The 19,603-nt window shown below is 52.0% G+C and overlaps 2 protein-coding genes across 11 annotated transcripts in view; one reads left to right on the forward strand and one right to left on the reverse strand.

Annotated features, from left to right (window-relative positions):
• The window catches only part of Ankrd13a (ankyrin repeat domain 13A), a 30,542-nt gene extending 15,238 nt beyond the window's left edge, over positions 1–15,304 (reverse strand). Inside the window, exons 1-4 of one of the 3 annotated variants that reach the window (XM_052167538.1) lie at positions 14,906–15,304; positions 3,840–3,972; positions 3,027–3,151; positions 352–397 (exon numbers count right to left, since the gene is read on the reverse strand). In XM_052167538.1, coding sequence (XP_052023498.1) covers positions 352–397; positions 3,027–3,151; positions 3,840–3,972; positions 14,906–15,001 — 400 coding nt within the window. In that variant the 5' untranslated portion in view covers positions 15,002–15,304. The remainder of the gene's footprint in view (positions 1–351; positions 398–3,026; positions 3,152–3,839; positions 3,973–14,905) is intronic. The other 2 variants (XM_052167536.1, XM_052167537.1) reach the window with 2 other exon arrangements.
• A 1,371-nt stretch (positions 15,305–16,675) lies between these two features.
• Positions 16,676–19,603, forward strand: part of Git2 (GIT ArfGAP 2) — a 45,653-nt gene continuing 42,725 nt past the window's right edge. For 6 of the 8 annotated variants that reach the window (XR_007975136.1, XM_052169052.1, XM_052169054.1 and 3 more), the window contains exon 1: positions 16,676–16,860. Coding sequence is in view for 7 of the 8 variants with exons in the window: in XM_052169052.1 (XP_052025012.1) it covers positions 16,809–16,860 (52 nt within the window). In the remaining variant the exon portion in view is untranslated. The remainder of the gene's footprint in view (positions 16,861–19,603) is intronic. The other 2 variants (XM_052169055.1, XM_052169058.1) reach the window with 1 other exon arrangement.

Consider the following 19,603-nt stretch of genomic DNA (forward strand, 5'->3'; position numbering starts at 1 on the left):
TGTGGCCAGTATGAGCTACACAGAGTAGAAAGCCAGGCAGGGCTGTTACCAGCCCAACCCCCCTCACCCCAAAAAGTAATGAGAGGCAATCAAACAAAGTGGGTGTCCGGGAGACACGCGTGTCTGTATGCTGTTACTGCACGTTCAGGGCCAAACCAACACTCAGAAACAAAGACCAGAGACTGAATGGGAGTGCAGGGCATCAACCAGTGAGGATTAAAACACACAGCCACGCCAGCAAATGGTGACACACACACACACACCCCGCACACACAGCTTTTACAAAGGAAAATAAGCCTGTGAAGAGACTGCGAATTTGGGAACACAAATTCCAGGTCCACAGCAACTCACCCCAGCTGGTGAACTCCCACTTCATCTGCACGTAGAAATCGGGGGCCTGAAGGGCAGACAGAGGATTAGGAGAGGCCATGGCACTACCTACCAAGCAAAGGTAGCATGGCTAATATACGCATCTTAAACAATTAAGGGAGGGCGAGAAATAGACAGAGTGAATACACGATATAGTTTACATTTGATTGGTTATTTATCCTGTCTACAATACTTCTAGACAGCTGCGTGGTTCCAGGGACAAAGGTGTTAGCAGCCAGGCCTGGCAACCCACGTTCACTCCCTAGGAGCCATGCGAGAGGCAGCATTCCATGAGATGTCCTCTGACGCCCACGTTTATGGCTGTGGTAAACACGCATCACCACACTCCAAAGAAACATGCCATTTTAAAAAAGAAAAGCTAACAGGAAAATGGGTTGGAAATGGAACCTTCCTGGGATCCCCCGGCTCCAAGCGTCAAGTTGGACATAGAGCCTTCCTGGGGTCCCTGGGCTCTGAGCGTTAAGAGAGTTAGTGCTGCCCCCGCCCCCCATGTAGGTAACAGAAGGAAGTCGGCCCCCTGCCTTCTGTGGGGAATGTGACTGCAAGCCTCTGGGTGTGCTGGGAAGTGCGAAGTGCTTCACGATTATTGGCCGAGATTATTGGCTGAGCGAAGTGTCACCTCCACAGGAACTGGATTCTCTGACTGCTTAACCAACATCCCAGCTTCCTCTAAAACTTTTAGAATTTGGTTTTCTGAAACTCACGCCACTGTGACACCCTTGTTTAGGTTTGTTTTTTTTTTGTTGTTGTTGTTTTGTTTTGTTTTGTTTTTTTGTCTCTCATTAATCTCTAACACAAGGCTCTTGAAGAGCTGCTTCTTAAGAAAGCCAACTGAGTGTCCAAGAGACATGCTGGGGCGGGGTTGCATGCCTTTGATCCCAGCACTCAGGAGACGAATTATCTCTGTGAGTTCGAGGCCAGCCTCATCTACAGAGTAAGTTCCAGGACAGCTGGGGCTACATAGTGAGTGAGACCCTGACTTGAGGGGGGGGCGGTGGAGAGAAGGGAGCGGGGGATCATATAGAGGATTGTTTTCCTTTTCCCCTATGACATTTGTTTTTGTCTATGCACAGGGCAGAAGGCAAGGAAATCTACCGAGTGAAACCAACCAAGTTTTACTATTGGGCAAACTCGACCTCCCAGAGAGAGCTGGTAAGGAAGAAAAGCTACCAAAAGTTCTAAGGAGACATTATTGAAACGAACAATCAACAATAGCTTCTGGCGCCACAATAAAATGGTGTTGATATTGCCTAAATCTTGAAGCATCAGATACAAATCAATGCAATCGCTTCTAAGGACCAATAGAGGGTTTTTAAAAAATTCCCTTACACTGGATCTTACTTCTTCCTTGTCAGATAGACGGCTGAGGGCTGGTGACGTAGCTCAGTGCACGAGCACGCCAGAGGCCCTGAATCCCACCCCAGCACTGCATGAGGCTGGCATGGTGGCACGTGGGTGACCTGGTGGCGGGAGGTGGCGGTGAGAGGATCAGAAGCTCAAGGGCGTCCTCGGCTGAGGAGCCTGAGCTACAGGGATGCGGCCTCAGAGGGAGAAGAGAAAGCTCAAACAACTGGCTCTGCTGATGGCGACACGGTGAGAGATGCAGAGCCACATGACCTTCTGTTTACAGGTGTGTTTTTAAAACAACGCATGTAACCACTTCACACTTCATGGGACTTCTCACCACGGTTCCCTGGGAAATGAGTGTCTTCCCAGGAGTTCCCTTAAGCTTCCCACACAGTGTCCTAGAGCGCTCAGACACCAGCCACCCGTTGCTTTATTTATAGTCAAGTTTTTCCCTCTCTCCATACTGACTTAACTAGCTAATCGCTAGGAAGCTGTTCTGGGAAAGTCACTTCTGTGCTGAAGCTGGAACCCCAGAGCGATGAACCGGAGCCTCCACTGTCACTGTGGGCACATCAGACATGCTCTGAGGCAGTCCCTTCAAATGGCAGAGACCCATCATTCCAAACAACCCAGGAGCCTAGGAGTCACTGCTTTTAAAGAAAGACCACGCTGGAGAGATGGCTCAGTGGTTAAGAGCACTGACTGCTCTTCCAAAGGTCCTGAGTTCAAATCCCAGCTACCACATGGTGGCTCACAACCATCCACAACGAGATCTGATGCCCTTTTCTGGGGTGTCTGAAGACAGCTACAGTGTACTTACATATAATAATAAATAAATCTTTAAAAAAAAGGGACCCCTCCCACCAAGATTCACAAGACAGATAGTGTCCCTAAGGCCAGTAACTGTCAGTGAATTAGGGAAGTGGATTAGAAGACACAGAACACTGACAGCGACAAGTGACCAGAGCAGGGAGATGCGCAGCCTTGGGCCCAGCCTTATTCCTGTGTGATCACCTCAGCACAGGGCGCTGCCAAGAACACAGGGCCCTAGGCAAACTGTGTTTGATATGCACTGTCCTCAAGTTTGAATTTTAAAAGTGGCACTGAGAGAAAGGTTAAGCACCGTGTCCCAGAGATATGACTTGTAGAAGGCCCCGCATGTCAACAAGACACAAGGACGTTGGCACTATTTGGCAACGAAGCGCCACATTCACTATTCTGAAGACTGAGGAAGACACCCCAGGCTGTGGAGCTGGCTCAGAGTCTGGCGCGGCCAGTCTTATGGCTACCTCCAGAATTTTGTGCAGCAGCTCGGGCACGCCTTCCAGGGCCATGGATGTGTTGTGGTAGTCTCGGTGTTGCAGGACCGTGTATACCATCTCGGGATCACCCGTGCTCACGGCTTCGTGTAAAACTAGAAAAGAAAAGGGCAGAGCGGAGTCACGAAGCGGCCTCATGCTCCCCGCCTGACACATTTCAACAGGAACAGCCATCAGGGTGGCTCAAGGCCCGGTGTGGCCCTCAGACAGGCAAAGGCTGGGTTTGTGGCGCACAGCCACAATTTCTGCTGCTCACTCTCATTTCACTAAAGAAAACACAGCCCAATTACAGGCCTGATCACACCCCTCCTGCACACACACGGCCTCGACTACAGGTAGTTCTGGAGGCAGGACTCTCTCTCTCTTTCTCTCTCTCTCTCTCTCTCTCTCTCTCTCTCTCACACACACACACACACACACACACACACACACACACAAGTCCTCACCTGGTCCACAGAAAACTGTCTTTAACAGTAAGAGGGTGTACAAACAGCAAACACCAAGATATCACCAGAAGGGGCACGTCTGACGCTCAGATTTCTGATTTCACCTCCATGGCTAGCCTCAGTGGAGTTCCGACCATACTCCCAGGGTAAAACCAGCTTGCTCATAGGATAGGTGTTGGGAAGGACCACTTCTGGGAGAGGAGTCACTGGCTTCATCTTGTCATCCCTGCCCCTTGCCCTGAGAGACACAGCTGACTGAGGGGAATGACCACTGACTGAGACTCATGGTCTTCATCCAGAGACGCTGAATGGCTGCGGAGGCGGTAGGTATACTTGCCTGTCCATCCCTGGCCGTTCTCTTTGGTCACATCTGCTTTGTGGCGCAGCAAGACTCGAGCAGACTCCAAATGCCCCAGGGAAACCGCAAGGTGCAGCAATGTCCGACCCCGTGGGTCCAAGGCCTCTGCATTCTGTGAAGCAAACACTGGCGTCACATACTGGACGTAAAGAGCACGAAAGGGTGCGTCCAACCTCTGGGAGGTGCAGGAAAACAGAACACCCTACGGCTGCACTACAGCAACAGACACGCAAGGCAAGCAGACTCATGAGCACCGGCCAGACACTAATGCTCATGGAGTTGATTGGGTTTTGCTTTTTTTGAGACAGGCAGGTTCTCATGTAGATTGGCTTTGAGCTCCTCCTGTCTCCACCCACCCAAGTGCTGGAAATTCGCGAGTGCATCATCACCGCACCCAAGTTCCTTTTTCGTTTTATTTTTTTAAACAATGAGCTCCTTTTTCTGTAAAGTTACATACCTAACACACAGACAAGAATGTGGGCCTCGCAGCCTCCAAGTGCAAACCCAGGAGCCCTCAACGCCACCCAGTGGAGTCTGGAAAGGCCAGGCAGCTTTCCCGGTGCACCTGCTGCCCTCAGCCACCGATGCTGGGGACTCTCCAGCTCAGCTCAGCACCGCATGGAAAGGACGGATGATCTGTAGGCCACCCTGAGAGCTCAGAGGAGAACTTGGGCCAGGGTAAGCCTGCGTTCTCCACCAGACCGGCTACAAAGGCCTTCTCTCGTGTGTGCTGAGTTCCAAACGCCCAGGAGCAGCACAGGCCTCGCTGCCCGGGAGTGCTCTGTCAGACAGAGACAGGCGAGAGAGGGCACACATCATTTCCCACCACGCGCTGGGCCTGCAGCCCTCTCCTGTTTTGCTGTCAGAGTCCTCCCTCTTCCCCCTGCCTCTCCAGAGCCGAGTGGCACAGTCTGGTGTATCAACGCCTGGGCCACACAGTTCTGCAAGTTCTTCCAAGGACACGGTGAACATGAGTCTTTGTAAACACCAACCAGTCCTTAGGGAAGAAGAGGTGCTTCGCCTGGAGATTCCAGTTGTTTAAGTGCAAACCAGTCTCCAAACAATCGCCTCATGGGCCAAGGAAGGAAGTAGAGGCAGGCTGGGGGTTAACGGCCACGATCTGACAGTTACGCAACCTCCCACTCTCTGCTAAAATTATATCACAGCTATTGCACAACGCAGATAAGAGCTGTTATCGAGGAAAGATGAAGGAGACAGTGTGCCTACTAAGCATGAGGTCCCCAGGCCAATCCTGGGCCCCAGCACTGTCCCCGCTGCTAAACTAGGGGTACCCCGTTCCCCTAGGGGATAGGTCCCAGGAGTCCTTGTGAGACCCTGAAGCTAAAGGACTGAACCCCATAAATATACCATGCTTTTCCTACATATGCACTCATACGATTAGATCAAGAATTGTCATCCAGCAGGGTAGCCTATACCTTCAATCCCAGCACCCTGCAGGCAGCAGGGACATGAATCTCTGTGAGTTTAAGGCCAGCCAGGGCTACACAGTGAGACTCTATTTAAAGAACTAATTAATTAAGCCTTTTCATCCTTGCACTGGAAGCACTAACATTGGCGTCCCCTTGGGCACACCCTAGTTGCCGATATCATCTTGTACTTTGGGGACATGAGGTAAACTCAGATCATGTGAACACAGATACTGTAATGCACCCCGTGTGCGGATTCCATACACATGGTGGCTGCTCAGCAACTGACTGACAGCAGCGCACAGTGTGGCAGCAGTAGGACAGAGCAGTCAGTGGGGATGCCACCACCCTACTCACAACATCACGCAACTGAGAGCCAACGCGTTCTCTCCGGAGTTTCCCACTTGGTAGGCACAGGCTGTGGCTGATCATGGGGAACGCGCTAGTTTTGTTTCTGCTGCTGTGATACAATGCCCCTGCAGGCGAGCAGCTGGTGGCGGCGGAGGAGGTTTATTTGGCTCACAACTCCAGGGTGCTAGCCATTGCTTTGGGTAAAACACAAAAAGCGGGAGTTTTGAGACCGCTGGTCACGTCACATCCACAGCTAAGAGCAGAGAGAAAACGTGTTCGCGCATGCTCAATTGCCAGCTCTCGGCTTCAGGTCTCCACTCTCAACACTTTTCAGGGCCACTTCAGAGGGAGTGGAGCCGCCCACAGTGGGCTGAGTCCTCTCACACCAACTAAACCAATTAAGAACGTCCCTCACAGACACGCCCATTGGCCAACCCAGTGTAGACAATTCCTAGAATCCAGCTGATTCTAGGTTGGGTCAGACTGACATAAAGGAAAGTCTTGGATAGGGGAGACCACTGTATCATCATGTCTCCAAGCATGGTCCACGGCACCTCCCAGGGTTCCCCAGACTTCAAGGGTATGGCTAGGCCACTGCACCAAAGAGATTGAAACTAGAAAAAACGGGGTCTAAGTATTATATTTCTTAGCTTCTGCCATACTACTCTCTAACGTGTGTTAAATAATTGGTTCCCTAAATGTAGCAGGGCTTTGACCTTGTGAACTAGGAACACAGGTGATGCTAACCGTGAAGGAGTAATTAGCAGACACATTACCTTCGCTGCCTCTGTTACATAAACTAAGTCCTCGAGCTCAGTCTAAGTGAGAGGTGCAGGATCCGCACACTGCGAGTCACACCGGAGCATCTCCACAGCATTTACTGTGGGAAGGGAACTACTTATTCAATCCACACCGGGAAACAAAACCCACCTTGCAGCCAACACTCAGCCCTACCCCCACCCCCACCCCCACCCCCGGGCAGCTAGTTAGTTCTTAGACTGGTGTAAAAACAAAACCCCAGCTCACCACGCTGGGGTTAGCTTTCTTCGGTTCTGACCCACAGGAAGACACACTAGTGTCACATTTTGCACGGCTGCTGAGGACTCTTCAGAGCCTGCTGTGCCTCCCTTTCTCCTACTACTTATGGGGACAGTGTGACTGAAAACTGTGGGGGAATAAAGGTGAGAGAGATGAGGGACTTTGAAACCAACGAAGCAGAAGGCCCTGAACACGGTTACTGCACCCACAAATGCCTCCGTACACTGGCAAGAAAGGGGACCTGGGTTATTAAAACCAAGAGCTGTTCAAGAATGACTGTGGGTTCAGAGGCGGCATGTCGGCAGGTGGGAGCTCTTCCCACGCTAGCCTGACCTGAGTTCTACTGCTGCAGCCCACGGACAGTGAGACAAGCTAATGCGCATGCTCCTGCTGCTGCAGAGGGCTCATTTGGTTTCCAATGCACACAGGGAGCTCACGACCACCTATAACTCTAACTCCCGGGTATCCGGTCTTTCTGAGTGCCTGCACTCCCAGGGCATGCGCTCATCCAGAAAGACACAAGATCACACATACACAAAAGCCATCTCTATTCACACATTCCAGGGTCACAGACACAGAGCAGCCCAAGGAATCCACTCCAAAACTAAGTAGCCCCAGCACTCGGGAGGCAGAGGCAGAGGCAGGCGGACCTCTAAGCTTAAGGCCAGCCTGGGCTACGCAGTGAGTTCCAGGACAGCCCGGGCTGCACAGAGAAACTCTGTCTCAAAATAAAACAAAAAGCACAATTTTTATTCTGAAAATTAGAAATTCCTCAAAAAGCTAAACAGAGCGATCATATTATGGGCAAACAAGATACAGTCTACCTACGCAGAAGAATACCATTCAGCCTTCAAGATGGAGAACTGATGGATACCAAAGCAGCATAGACCAATCTCTAGAGCAGGATGTTAGACAGAAGGCCGTGCTGCATGAGTCCATTTCTGTGGCCTTTCCAGACCAGACAGGTCTAAGAGACAGAACATACATTAGCTGTCTGGGACCAAAGGGACTGGAAGAAGGGAAAAGCTGATGCTAAGAATATATATATATATTCTTTTCCTTTTGTATTTATTATATTTAAAGATAATTTAAATGTTTTTTTTTGTTTGTTTGTTTTTTTAAAGAATTTCAAGTGTTGCCGGGTGTGGTGGCGCATGCCTGTAATTCCAGCACTCTGGGAGGCAGAGGCAGGCGGATTTCTGAGTTCAAGGCCAGCCTGGTCTACAGAGTGAGTTCCAGGACAGCCAGGGCTATACACAGAAATCCTGTCTCGAAAAAACCAAAAAAAAAAAAAAAAAAAAAAAAAAAAAAAAAGATTTTCAAGTGTTAGCAGGTTAAAAACAAAAACCAAGCTTTGGATTTTGCCATAAATAGCTAAGTTGAGGCCAACAGACCAAGCAAGCCACGGTGTGATGGCAGTCGGTGGCACAGGTGACGTGTGGCATCTGGCAAGTGGGAGTCTTCAGATGAGGACGGTGGGTGGGTGGGTGTGTGTGTGTGTGTGATGAGGCTCTTGTTATGGTGATGGAAGTGCCTGGAACTGACAGCGGACACGCTGACACCGTGGGCTAGGCCGCCTTAAATGGAGGGCGTGTTAGCTACTTTCTGTTACTGTGACAAAAACACCATGATGGCAGTGACTGCGATGACAGCGTTCATTCAGCTCATAGTCTCGTTTGGCACTTTCTTCAGCAAAAGTCACTGCTGGTTTATCAGGTTCTGAGGGATTAATTTCCTCATGTGGAGAGGGCATTATTTCAAGGGGTGGGGCTGAGGGTACTACTTCCTCATGTGAGGCGAACCCTTGAAAATCTGAAGATTCAAAATTCTCAACTTCAACAGGCTCTTCCCACACATCCCCATCCCAAGTTATAGGATCCCATTCTTTGCCAATTAATGCCCTTACTTCAACTGCTGACACCCTCTGAGGCTGAGACCATCTCAAAGTAGGAGTGGGACCATCTCGGAGTGCGCCCCCGTGACGTTAGTCCTCCAGCAAGGCTGCACCACCTAACCACCCCCACACACACACACCAAACACCACGGCCTTGGAATCACTTACTCAGACTCCATTCATTCAAACCACCACGGGAGACTTGGTACGCGACCCGCGTTTCAGTAAAGACGCCAGGGAAAGCACCTGCAGCGCCTAAAACCGATACGCCATCTATAAACTGTTTTGCGGCTTGCCACGCACGTTGCTGCAGTTCTGCGTTTGGGTTGGCTCCCCTGTAAAATGAGTACTGGAGTCACCTCCTCGCTGTGGGGAAAGGCCTCACCGGGCGGCCACAGCGCTTGCAGCCTCAGTGAGCATCCGCCCACACTGCGCAGGGTCAGAGCTCCCACTCTTCTGAGAGACAGGTCTGCACACCTCCAGGAGCTGCTCGCGGGCTCAGCACAGCCAGCTCACAGAGCTCAGGATTCAACAAACCCTGATCCTCGTCATCTTGACTCTTGATTCCCCGACCACAAGCTAGATCACATTAAAAGTCCCGAAGTCAGGGAGTAAGACTGCACACGCCTCCTTCGTGCTTGCTAACACCACAGCTCTTGCACAAAGGTCTTCTTCACTGCCCTGCTGTCCTCTAGAGGCCACCAATGGCTGGTCTTCGAGGCCAGGCTGCAGACAACCTGGGCGCCGACTCCAGTTTCCTCAGTAGCTTCGTGAATTCGCAAGTCCCCGGCACATGGCATCCCTACCTCTGAGGCCTCCAACAGAAGGGTGGAAGACACCCTCTGTCTTCTCTCCTCCTCTCAGACCGCCCTGGGCCTCTGGGACTGTGGCTTCTACCTCACTCAGGTCAGACAGGAAAAGGCATCCCTTCATGGCTTCATGAGCTTGAGTTCCTGATGATTGAGGAGGCGCACCAGAGAGTCTTCGTCTCGGATGGCTCACTATGGGACTTCAGGCAAAGGGCACTGACTAGAAGGCATGCCCAGAGACCTCGCCTGCCTGCCTGCCACAAGCTTCCCTCAGGCTCCGGGCTCTCCTGCAGGATGGGACCCTCTCTCCCCTTCCTGGCTGCCGTGCTTGCACTGCTGCTTCAGGAAAGAGTGTACTGTCTGTCGCCCTCCACAGGTCCCCGTGCTCCCTGTCTGTCACCCTCCCTAGGTCCCTGTGCTCCCTGTCTGTCACCCTCCCCAGGTCCCCGTGCTCCCTGTCTGTCACCCTCCCCAGGTCCCCGTGCTCCCTGTCTGTCACCCTCCCCAGGTCCCCGTGCTCCCTGTCTGTCGCCCTCCACAGGTCCCCGTGCTCCCTGTTTGTCACCCTCCACGGGTCCCCGTGCTCCCTGTCTGTCACCCTCCACGGGTCCCCGTGCTCCCTGTCTGTCACCCTCCACAGGTCCCCGTGCTCCCTGTCTGTCACCCTCCACAGGTCCTGTGCTCCCTGTCTGTCACCCTCCACAGGTCCCCGTGCTCCCTGTCTGTCACCCTCCACAGGTCCCAGTGCTCCCTGTCTGTCACCCTCCACAGGTCCTGTGCTCCCTGCCTGCCACCCTGCGGCCGTCCCAGAACTCCGCTCAGTCGCACAGACCCTGCCTTCGTCTCTGTAAGAGTTCATTCACTGCCCAGCATCGGTGTGAGGCCAATGGAGTTGGCCAGATGACAACTGGAACTCGGACACCTTCAACTTCAAAGCCCCACTGAACATCAGAGCCAAGGGCTAAGAGGCACTCCAGTAAGTGACAGAAACGCTCCCACAGTCAAGTCGGCCAAGCCACACCTCGGCCGGCTCGCAGCCACACTCGAGGCTGCGAGTCCCACTCGCAAGCCGGGAAGGCAGAGGCCACTGGCGCAGGGCGGCGGGCGCTCAGTGGCAATGGCACGGCAAGGCCAACGGTGGCTTTACTGTTGAGATGACAGGGATTCTTCCTTTTTAATTTTACAGCCAACTCTCAACTCCTGTAGGAAAACCGGGACGTGACTAAGACAGCTAAGTCCCGGGGTTGGGAGCGCTCACGCTGCGACCGCATTGCGTCCATTTACTGTAGGCTGGAAGCTCGCCCTGCCTCAGTCCTTAGCTCCCCTGGAGAAGAGGCAAGCTCCCTGAATGATGAGCAGAGGTTAGAAAGGCAGGGCTGGATTTCTGAGTTCAAGGCCAGCCTGGTCTACAGAGTGAGGTCCAGGACAGCCAGGACTACACAGAGAAACCGTCTCGAAAAACCAAAAAAAAAAAAAAAAAAAAAAAAAAAAAAAAAAAGGAAGGCAGGTCTGAGGTCAGCCTGGGCCAGCTGGCATAAGATTTTAATTCCTGGCCAGGCCTCGTGGTACACCCCTTCTGTAGAGGGCAGCAGGGGCTACCGTTGAAACGTTATCTCAGAAAAAATAACCACATACAAAGCAGGGGCCGGGAAGGTGCTTTAGTGGGCAAAGAAAGTGTTTGCATCAGGTCCTGACGTCAGACCCCCAGCGCCCATGCAAAAGCCAGGCACGACGCGCACCTGTCACCCCGGCACTAGGGACACGGAACCAGGAGCATCCTGGGGGTCCAACGGGCAGCTGCTCTATCAGGAAGCAGTGATTAAAGCTTGTCTCAGAAAACAAGGCAGAGAAATAATTAAGGGAGATACCCAAGCATCAACCTCTGGCTCCCCTGCACCCTCATAGGCAAGCGCAGCCACGAACACACACACACACACACACACATGCATACATATACCATACAAAGACCACACCTCACACACACACACACACACAATTTAAATCAAAAACAAAAACAAAAAACAACCTACAATTTCACAAGAAAAACTATTCACCATCTTTTAATTCGAGCACTCAGAAGATCAACAGAGGCAGGAGGACAGCCAGGAGTTCGAGGCTGGCCTAGACTACATAGTAAGGTTCCAGGCCATCCACATTCACAGGTGATCATTCAACAAGGGCAGGTGACACGCCCAAACACACAACTTAGTCAGCACCAGCACTGGCCATTAAACCCAACTGCCTCCCAGTCAAAGAGGAAGGTGGCTATTTCTTAACCAAGAGGGAATCTGAGTGAACACATACTTCCTGCTGTGCTGCTTTTTTTAAAAAAAAGATTTATTTATTACTATATGTAAGTCCATTGGAGCTGTCTTCAGACACTCCAGAAGAGGGCAACAGATCTCATTACAGATGGTTGTAAGCCACCATATGGTTGCTGGGATTTGAACTCACGACCTTCAGAAGAGCAGTTGGTATTCTTAACCGCTGAGCCATCTCTCCAGCACCCTGCTGTGCTTTTCAAGGATATTCTAGCAATATGGGTTATCGTGACCCCCAAACCAGTCATATAATTTACAGGGACTCATACAAAATCAAAGTCCAAGACGCCCCTTACTCAAAATAGTGGAAAACTTCACAACCGTGACAGCAGAGGAGGAGACCCTGCATAGCTGCTCCGCCCCGCTGAACTTCCACTGTATGGTTATGACTGTAAAGATGTCCATGTCAAGGTCTCCTGCCCCACAAGTGCTACACTGTCAAGGGACCCATTGTGTCAAATTAGGGCAGTGTCAGGAGCAGAGGCCCAGAAGCTCGGCGTGCATGAGCGCCCCCTCAGCCTTGAGGCCAAGGGCGGCAGTGGCCTTAAGTTTGCTCCCACAGAAGCGAACATTACTACAAGACTTTAATTACCAAGCCTGTGACCCCAGGTCAGGGGACGTTGAGAAAGGAGACCACTAAGAGGGTTTGAAGCCAGCCTGGGCTACGCAGATGACTTGCAGGCCACCTAGATTCACACAGTAACACCCTGTGTCAAAACAAAAATAAAAGATTTTAATTCCCAAATTTTAGTTCCGAATGTCCTTAAGATTTGTCTTGGTCAAAGACAGAATGTCCATGGGTTCCTTTATCACGATTTTCAGAAATGGTGACTGGGCCACAGCTGAGATCATGACCAAGTTGTGCCTCTTACTTTTGCAGTGAGGAGAAAGCTACTTTCAGAACTCAGGCCTGAAGCCCGTGGTGTGATGGTAACGAACCTTTCTATCAAATGGGATTTACTCTCGAGTCTCTCTGTCTTCAGCAGTGCTTTGAACCACTGCCTGCAGCAGACCCAGCACCAAGGCCGAACCGGAGCCTGGAGCCCTTCTGCAACGAGCCGGGGCTACATCCGCTTCAACTCCCTTTCTGCATTTTTTATTTTTATTTATTTATTTTTTATTATTTTCTATATTCTTTGTTTACATTCCAAATGATTTTCCCTTTTATTTTTATTTTGAGACAGAGTCAAACTTGCCCAGACTGGTCTTGGACTTGTAATTCTCCTGCCTCAGCCTCCATTACAGCTGTGGGCCACCACGTTCAATCAAGACTGCTTGCTTCTTGAGATGGCCAGAATGGGCCTTGAGGACTGGCATAAGAGTCTCTTCCTTAGATTCTAGAGAAGGCCTGTGAGCTGTGTGTGACAGGAAGAGTTGTATCAGCAGGTGTACTGGGATGGCCGGCAGCGAATCATCCTCTCGGGTGGCATGTGTCATTATCGTTTTAAATCCTAAGAAGTTACTGTGTCTACTGTGTCAACTAATTAAGAACAATTGACTCTTACAAAACCTTCAGTCTGGACCACACACACACACACACACACACACACACACACACACCCCTGAGAGTGAAACCCACGGCCTCCCATACAACAAAGTGTTGGACCACTGATCTTCGCACACTCACCCTTTCTTATTTATTTTCAGACAGACACTTGCCAAGTTGCCCAGGCTAGACCCCAACTCCAAATCTTCTTCCTTCAACTTCCTGGGTGCCTTGGGTTACCGGTGTATACACCGCCCCACCTGCCATGGAATCCTGTTTTTAACTGAGGCTTCTTGATTTCCCGTGGTACCCATATAACTAAAAATACACGTGGCAAGCTGCAAACCAGACACTTAGTAGAACTGTTCCAATGGTGCCAGGTTATGGAACCGGCCCATTGTCTACCTTTCAAAAAAACCAATGGTATGAAACAATTACTGAGTCCGTGTTAAGTCTCTGGCACATTGGCTAAGATGAATGAATGAATGAATGAATGAATGAATGAAGCCAACAGTAAGTAACAATTATGGCGGATTCTGGGAGTAATTACAAATCCTTATCTCATTTGCTACAAGTTAGAGAGTAACTCAAGGCACCAGGGCCTAATGAAATGACTGTAGTGCCATTAATGGCAGGTGACTCAGTCCAGATGGGTGGCTCAGCCTTCAGGAGGCTACCCCTCCCCCAAGTTAGGGGCCAGCCTGGGCTACACAGTGAATTCCAGGCTAAGCAGGGCCAGCTACATGGTGAAACCCTGTCTCAAGCAAAAAAAAAACTAAGAAAAACCAGGAAACCCAAACAAACGAAATAAGGCTTTGGATAATGCAAAGGTTCCCAAGGAAGGCTCTACTAGCACTTGGAGTCCTATATCACTCTGTTGTGGTCTGGTAGCTGCCTTGAACCCCCCCCCCCCCCCCCCGTAGGGCACAGCGGGGTCTCTGGCCTCTACCCGCCCCTCAAGTCACGCATGACAACCCAAAACATCTCATCTCTTTCCACTGCTAAACGTTCACTATCATCTTCAGTTGAGAATCACTGATTTAGAGAGGTGATAATATTCAAAACAAAAACAAACAAACCAACAACAAAACCACAGCACTTCAGAACAGGGGGGTTCTTAAGAGTAGTGAGCAGCAGACATTCTCTAACTTAAACCAAGCACCCCTGGGGAGCTTCGTTAAAACCCTGATTCCTAGGCCCAGCCCAGACCCAACAATTTAGACAAGTACTGGGTTTTCCGTCGTTACCGTCTACATCCTCATCCTATGGGTAAGGAAAGTGGGCCCCGGAACCTAACTGCTTTGCCCAAGGTCACAAGACACTTAGAACCGGGCCACCGAAGCCAACCAAGCTCTTCCCCAGCACCAGGGCGGGTGGAGTACGGTAGGTAGGTAGGTGTGTGTGTGTGTGTGTGTCGCTCTTCCGTCTTCGAGGCCATAAAGCTTAAAGGTGAATTCTGGGGCCAGCCGGCCTGCGATGAAAGAGCCCAACGTGGTACTCATTGGCCTGATGGCCTTGCGCCTTGCGCAAGGCAAGTAAGCTCTGGGGTCTCAGTTTCCTTCCCGGTCAAGTGGAATAATGAAATCCCATTCCTAGTGATATCAGAAAAAGGAGAATGGACCAAAAGTCCCCGGCACTGAGCCCGATCTACCGTAAGCGCTCGATGGATCCCGGGGCTCCGGAGGCGAGCCGACCCAGACTCCGCGCCGAGCACCTCACCTGGTCCCGCAGCTCCTTCTCCAGCTGCCGGTAGTCGTTGTTCCAGACCAGGAGGTGCAGCGGGAAGCGGCTGCTGGTGTCGCGGGCCGAGGACATGGCGAGGAGGCCGCCACCCGGGCCTGACCGCCCGCCTGCCACCAGCCTGGACCCGACGGGGTCTCGGGGGCCCGCCCGACCGGCCGGAGAGCGAGAAGAGGGCGGCGAGCGGGCGAGTGCGGGGCGCAGCGGACGACAAGGGCCTCAGAGTCTGGAGCGGGCGGCGCGGGAGGCCCGGGGTCGCGGGCCGGGCTGGGGACCGGCTCGGGGACCCGCTCGGCCGCGCCCACCCCGCGCCCCGCGCGCTCGCGCCCGCGCTGACAGCTCGCGAACCGACTGCTGCCGGCCGAACCGCCCCGAACAGGGAAGTGCGCGGGGCGTTCCATCACGCGCCGCGGCGGGGGACGTAGCGCCGCGACGGGCCCGAGCCACGCTCCACGTTGCCCTGCCGCGCCCCCACGCATGGACACACGACATCCATCGTTCTGTAGCACCGCGGGGCGCTCGGGAAGTCCGAGATTTCCACGCGCAAAGCCCACGGTGCGCGCCCCCAGACTCTTGCCCCCTGCCCAGACTCCTCCGGTGGTGCGCTCCACAATCGGGCGTCTTCCATCGGCTCAGCAGCCCGGGGGTGCGCGCGCAGGCCTGGACCAAACCATCCGGCTGGAGCCTCCCTCTGCCGCCTTCCACGATTGGTCCGAAACCATTAAGGGGGCAACAAGAACTCGTTTTCACGAGCGAACTGGAACCTGGAGGGGTGGTACCAGATACCCTCCGGATAACGGGGTAGTTGTGTGTGTGGGCTTTTAAACTTTGGAATGCTTGAACTGGGTGGTTCTGTGCACGGAGGTCATCTGATGCTTTGTAAATTAGAGTGGCGTTCAATACCATCAGCATTCACTATCCCCAAAACGGTTTCCAGACAGAGGCAGGTGTTTCTCTGGAGGAGGAAAACCGCCCAGTTGAAAAACCACTGTTTTGTCTGAATTCCCAACTCGGCTATAATTCCTTGCTGTGAAGGTTTATCCCGCACCAATCTCATTAAACTCAAAAACCATTCAGATTTAGGATTGTGGCCCAAAGGACTAATAGAGTATCCAGGTTGACCCACAATATGCACAGGGTTACGGCGTCAGGCACTGTATCTTCTCGACACAACGAAGAGCCAAGTGCTGTGTCTTCCCAGATGTTTACAAATGCCACGAAGTCCTTCAGTGCAACCTGCAAGCACCCCCTCTTCCTTATTGGCTTTAGATACACAAGCAGCTTTTCAGATGAGTGAGTTGGCTGTCCAAGAATCCTGACCGACCTAGTGCATTCTCCTCGGGTGTGGAGTCCTTGAAGAGTGAATGAAGCTAAAACAGGACGCAGTAACATAAAGATGGTACCCACAAGCTCTAATGGAGGAATGCGTGGCAATTATCTGTCACATTAAATAGAACCCGTGCTTCTAAGGCCTCTTCTAGACATGATTAAATAAACTTAACTGCTGTCTCCGGGAGATTATATGTATAAAGTTCTTGTCACAAGGTTTTGCTTCCCCCTGTGGTTCTAATCAATCCCGGAACAAGGAATCACGTCCCAAAAGGGAGACCCCGCGGTTGCGAGAACGTCTAGAGACAGGCACGGGAGGGTTGGGCGGACCTCTGCCCTCATTCAATATGGCGAAAAGGAAGCGTGCCCTTTCCGGTCACATGACCCGCGGGGGCTCCACAGGACGTCGCCCCGCGCCTGCGTAGTGCGCCAGGGCTGCGAGGCGCTGTGAGGGGAGAGGCGCCGTCAGCGCCGCCCGCGGGGGACCCGTTAGAGCGGAAGCGCAGCCGCCGCCTCTGCCGTCGCGGGGTTCTCGGCAGGTGAAGCGGGAACCATGTCGAAGCGGCTCCGGAGCAGCGACGTGTGCGCCGACTGCAGCGGGCCTGGTGAGTGACGCCGGGCCCGCTCGCCGCGCTCTCGGGGCCGGGACCCCTGGCTGGGCGGTCCCCGCGGGCGGGAGCTTCACCGCGGCCCAGTCACTCCGACCCCCGGGCCGCCGGGTCGCGAGACCGTCGGGGCCCGTCAGCCGCGCGGCTCGGGGCTCCCTCCCTCCCGCGGCCCGGCCGAGCGCAGAGACCGAGGGTCCGGGTCCGGGGCGGGACGGGACCGGACGGGACGGGACCGGCGGCCCCGGAAGGCCAGTGACAGGAGTCAGACGCGGGCGGCCGGAGGCTGCAGGTGTTTCCCCTTCCCGGTCTCCCGGCCCGCGCGGGTGCGCGACCGCCCGCTGCGCCGCCCCACGGACCCCGGGTGGAGGACTGCCCTGCTCCGGGTGGCCGCTCCTAGGGGGACCGACTGCCCCAGGGCGGGAGCGCAACTTTGAGGATCCGAGTTCCCACCAGATTTTGCCTCTGGATGACCTTGGACTGATGACTTCTCTTGCTCAAACCTTGATTTCCTCGGTTTTCTCCCCCCCACTGGAAACTATCGCCAGTGCCAATGCACAGTGGTCAATGGATATATACCCTGGGGATCGTCTCCTTTGTAGGATAACTCAGTTCAAAACTCTTGGGGTTCCTTCAGCTACAGTTTGGCTTCAGAGTCTTACCAAACTAACACACTTGTCGCTCGCAGTGTAAACTCAGCGACTTTGAACCGCCAAAACGGTTCTTACTGCAGATAGGATTTGGATTTGAAGACTGGATCTTCAGATTGTAATTGAACCCAATTGCTTTGGCTGACAGGTCTCTATTCGGATTTTGTGTGTGTGTATGCTTGTTCTGGTTCTTGGACTTTTCAGGTTTGAAGTCAAATATCAGATGGCTTTCCTGGTGCAGCAGTGTTCAGTAAGCAGTCGTAGTTAAGACATTGCACATCAGTGGCTTGCAACTGATTTTCCTCTTCATCTTGTCCTTTGGAAGCAGGGACTGGTTTTAAGTGGTACCGTGGTAACCTGTACTGGTTATTTCATGACCCTAGGTCCTTACTGGTTAACAGATCGGAAGATAAGGAGAGGCTGGGGCAGAGGTGGTTTATCTGAAAGCCAGGTTTATACAAACTACCATTTCTCTAAAGATGTTTGTTCCGCTTCCTCCTTTTATTGACTGTGTTCCGTTGATTCTTGTCTAACTTCAAACTTCCTCTTGGGATGCGTGTTCCTTAGTCTCCTGGAGCTGGTACATGACAGAGGCAGATTGCCTCCCCTAGTGCCTGGATACCTCTTGTGCATTTGTGGTGTTTCAGGACCTTTTCTGTTGTTTCATATTAGAAGTCTTGAGTGCCAAAATCTAGATAGAAAGGCTTGAGTCACTTCCTTCCTGTTTTGAATAGAATGAGACTACCTCAAAGGGTGAGGAGCAACTAGGAATGTGTGCTGCCTTTTGTGCGCAGCTCAGGCGAAGGCTCACCTGTAGGAGCGAGCCTTTGAAATCCTCATGCTAAGGCCTTCTCAGTACATGCTCAGATACCCAACTCTCTCCAACAATGCTTGCATGAGACGGGTGAGGGCACAGATATTTTTGAAGTCTATTTGTGGTGTTCAAGTAACCTGATTAAAAAGTCCTGCCTTCCAGATGAAACTGGAAGGGCTTCACCCAACCTCATGCATAAAAGCTTAAATATTATTTTACCTGCCACCTGTATTCTTTCCATGGGATTCTGATCCATGGTGTTTAAGTGATTAGTGGAGACCATTGTGTAGTGGGAGTTAAAACACTGCTGTCCTTTTCCTGTGGACCTCTGAACATGAAACGAGAAGCCATGCGTCCAGTCTTAACTGTAATCCCTTGCTGTAGAAAGCAGGGGGGTCACGTGTCTGCTGCTTCCCACCTGAGAATGGCTGCCAGCACCTATGGTAAAGCTGGCTGAAACCTTTTCTGTTTTGTTTAGAGGAGATGCTTCTCTGTGATTACATCTGTTTGCCTTTGCATGCTGGGGATCAAAGTCAGGTCCTCACAATCACCAGGAGAGCCACACCCTCAGCCCTGATTTTTTGTTTGTTTTTAATGAATCTAGTTCATTTAAAATGCTCCTTTCCTGTGCGGCGATGACAGACAGACACATTATTTTATTCTTTACATTGTCCCCCCTGTAGGATACATCACTATTCTGCGATGGCCCACAGTGAGGACACTCGGAGACATAGCTTAACTCGGATTATTGCACAAGAGGTGGTGGTAGGGTTGGGATTCACACCATGGACTGTTTGTCTCCATAACCCACCCTCTTCACCACCGTACACTCTGGCTCCCAGGGTTTGTCCTTGATTGAGATCGTAACTTTTCATTATATGGTTTGAAAGGATTGGCATAAACTTAAAAATGGTAAAGATGATCTACATGCATTTCAGAGATTTTTGTGGACATTGAAGAATTTTAAAATGTAACCCTTGTAGCACCTAATGTCATCACACGTGAGTCTGGTGAATGGAGTCTCATGGTTCAGTTCACTCACCCAGATCCATCCTAACCACCTAGTGTGAATTATTCCTTGTATGACAGGTTGCGTGAAGTTTTGCGGGATTTTAAAGGAAAGAGGTGCTGGCGGTGGTGGCGCACGCCTGTAATCCCAGCACTCTGGGAGGCAGAGGCAGGCGGATTTCTGAGTTTGAGGCCAGCCTGGTCTACAGAGTGAGCTCCAGGACAGCCAGGTCTACATAGAGAAACCCTGTCTCGAAAAAACCAAATAAAT

This window comes from Apodemus sylvaticus, chromosome 22, assembly GCF_947179515.1.
Source record: "Apodemus sylvaticus chromosome 22, mApoSyl1.1, whole genome shotgun sequence".
NCBI classification, from domain to species: Eukaryota; Metazoa; Chordata; class Mammalia; order Rodentia; family Muridae; genus Apodemus; species Apodemus sylvaticus.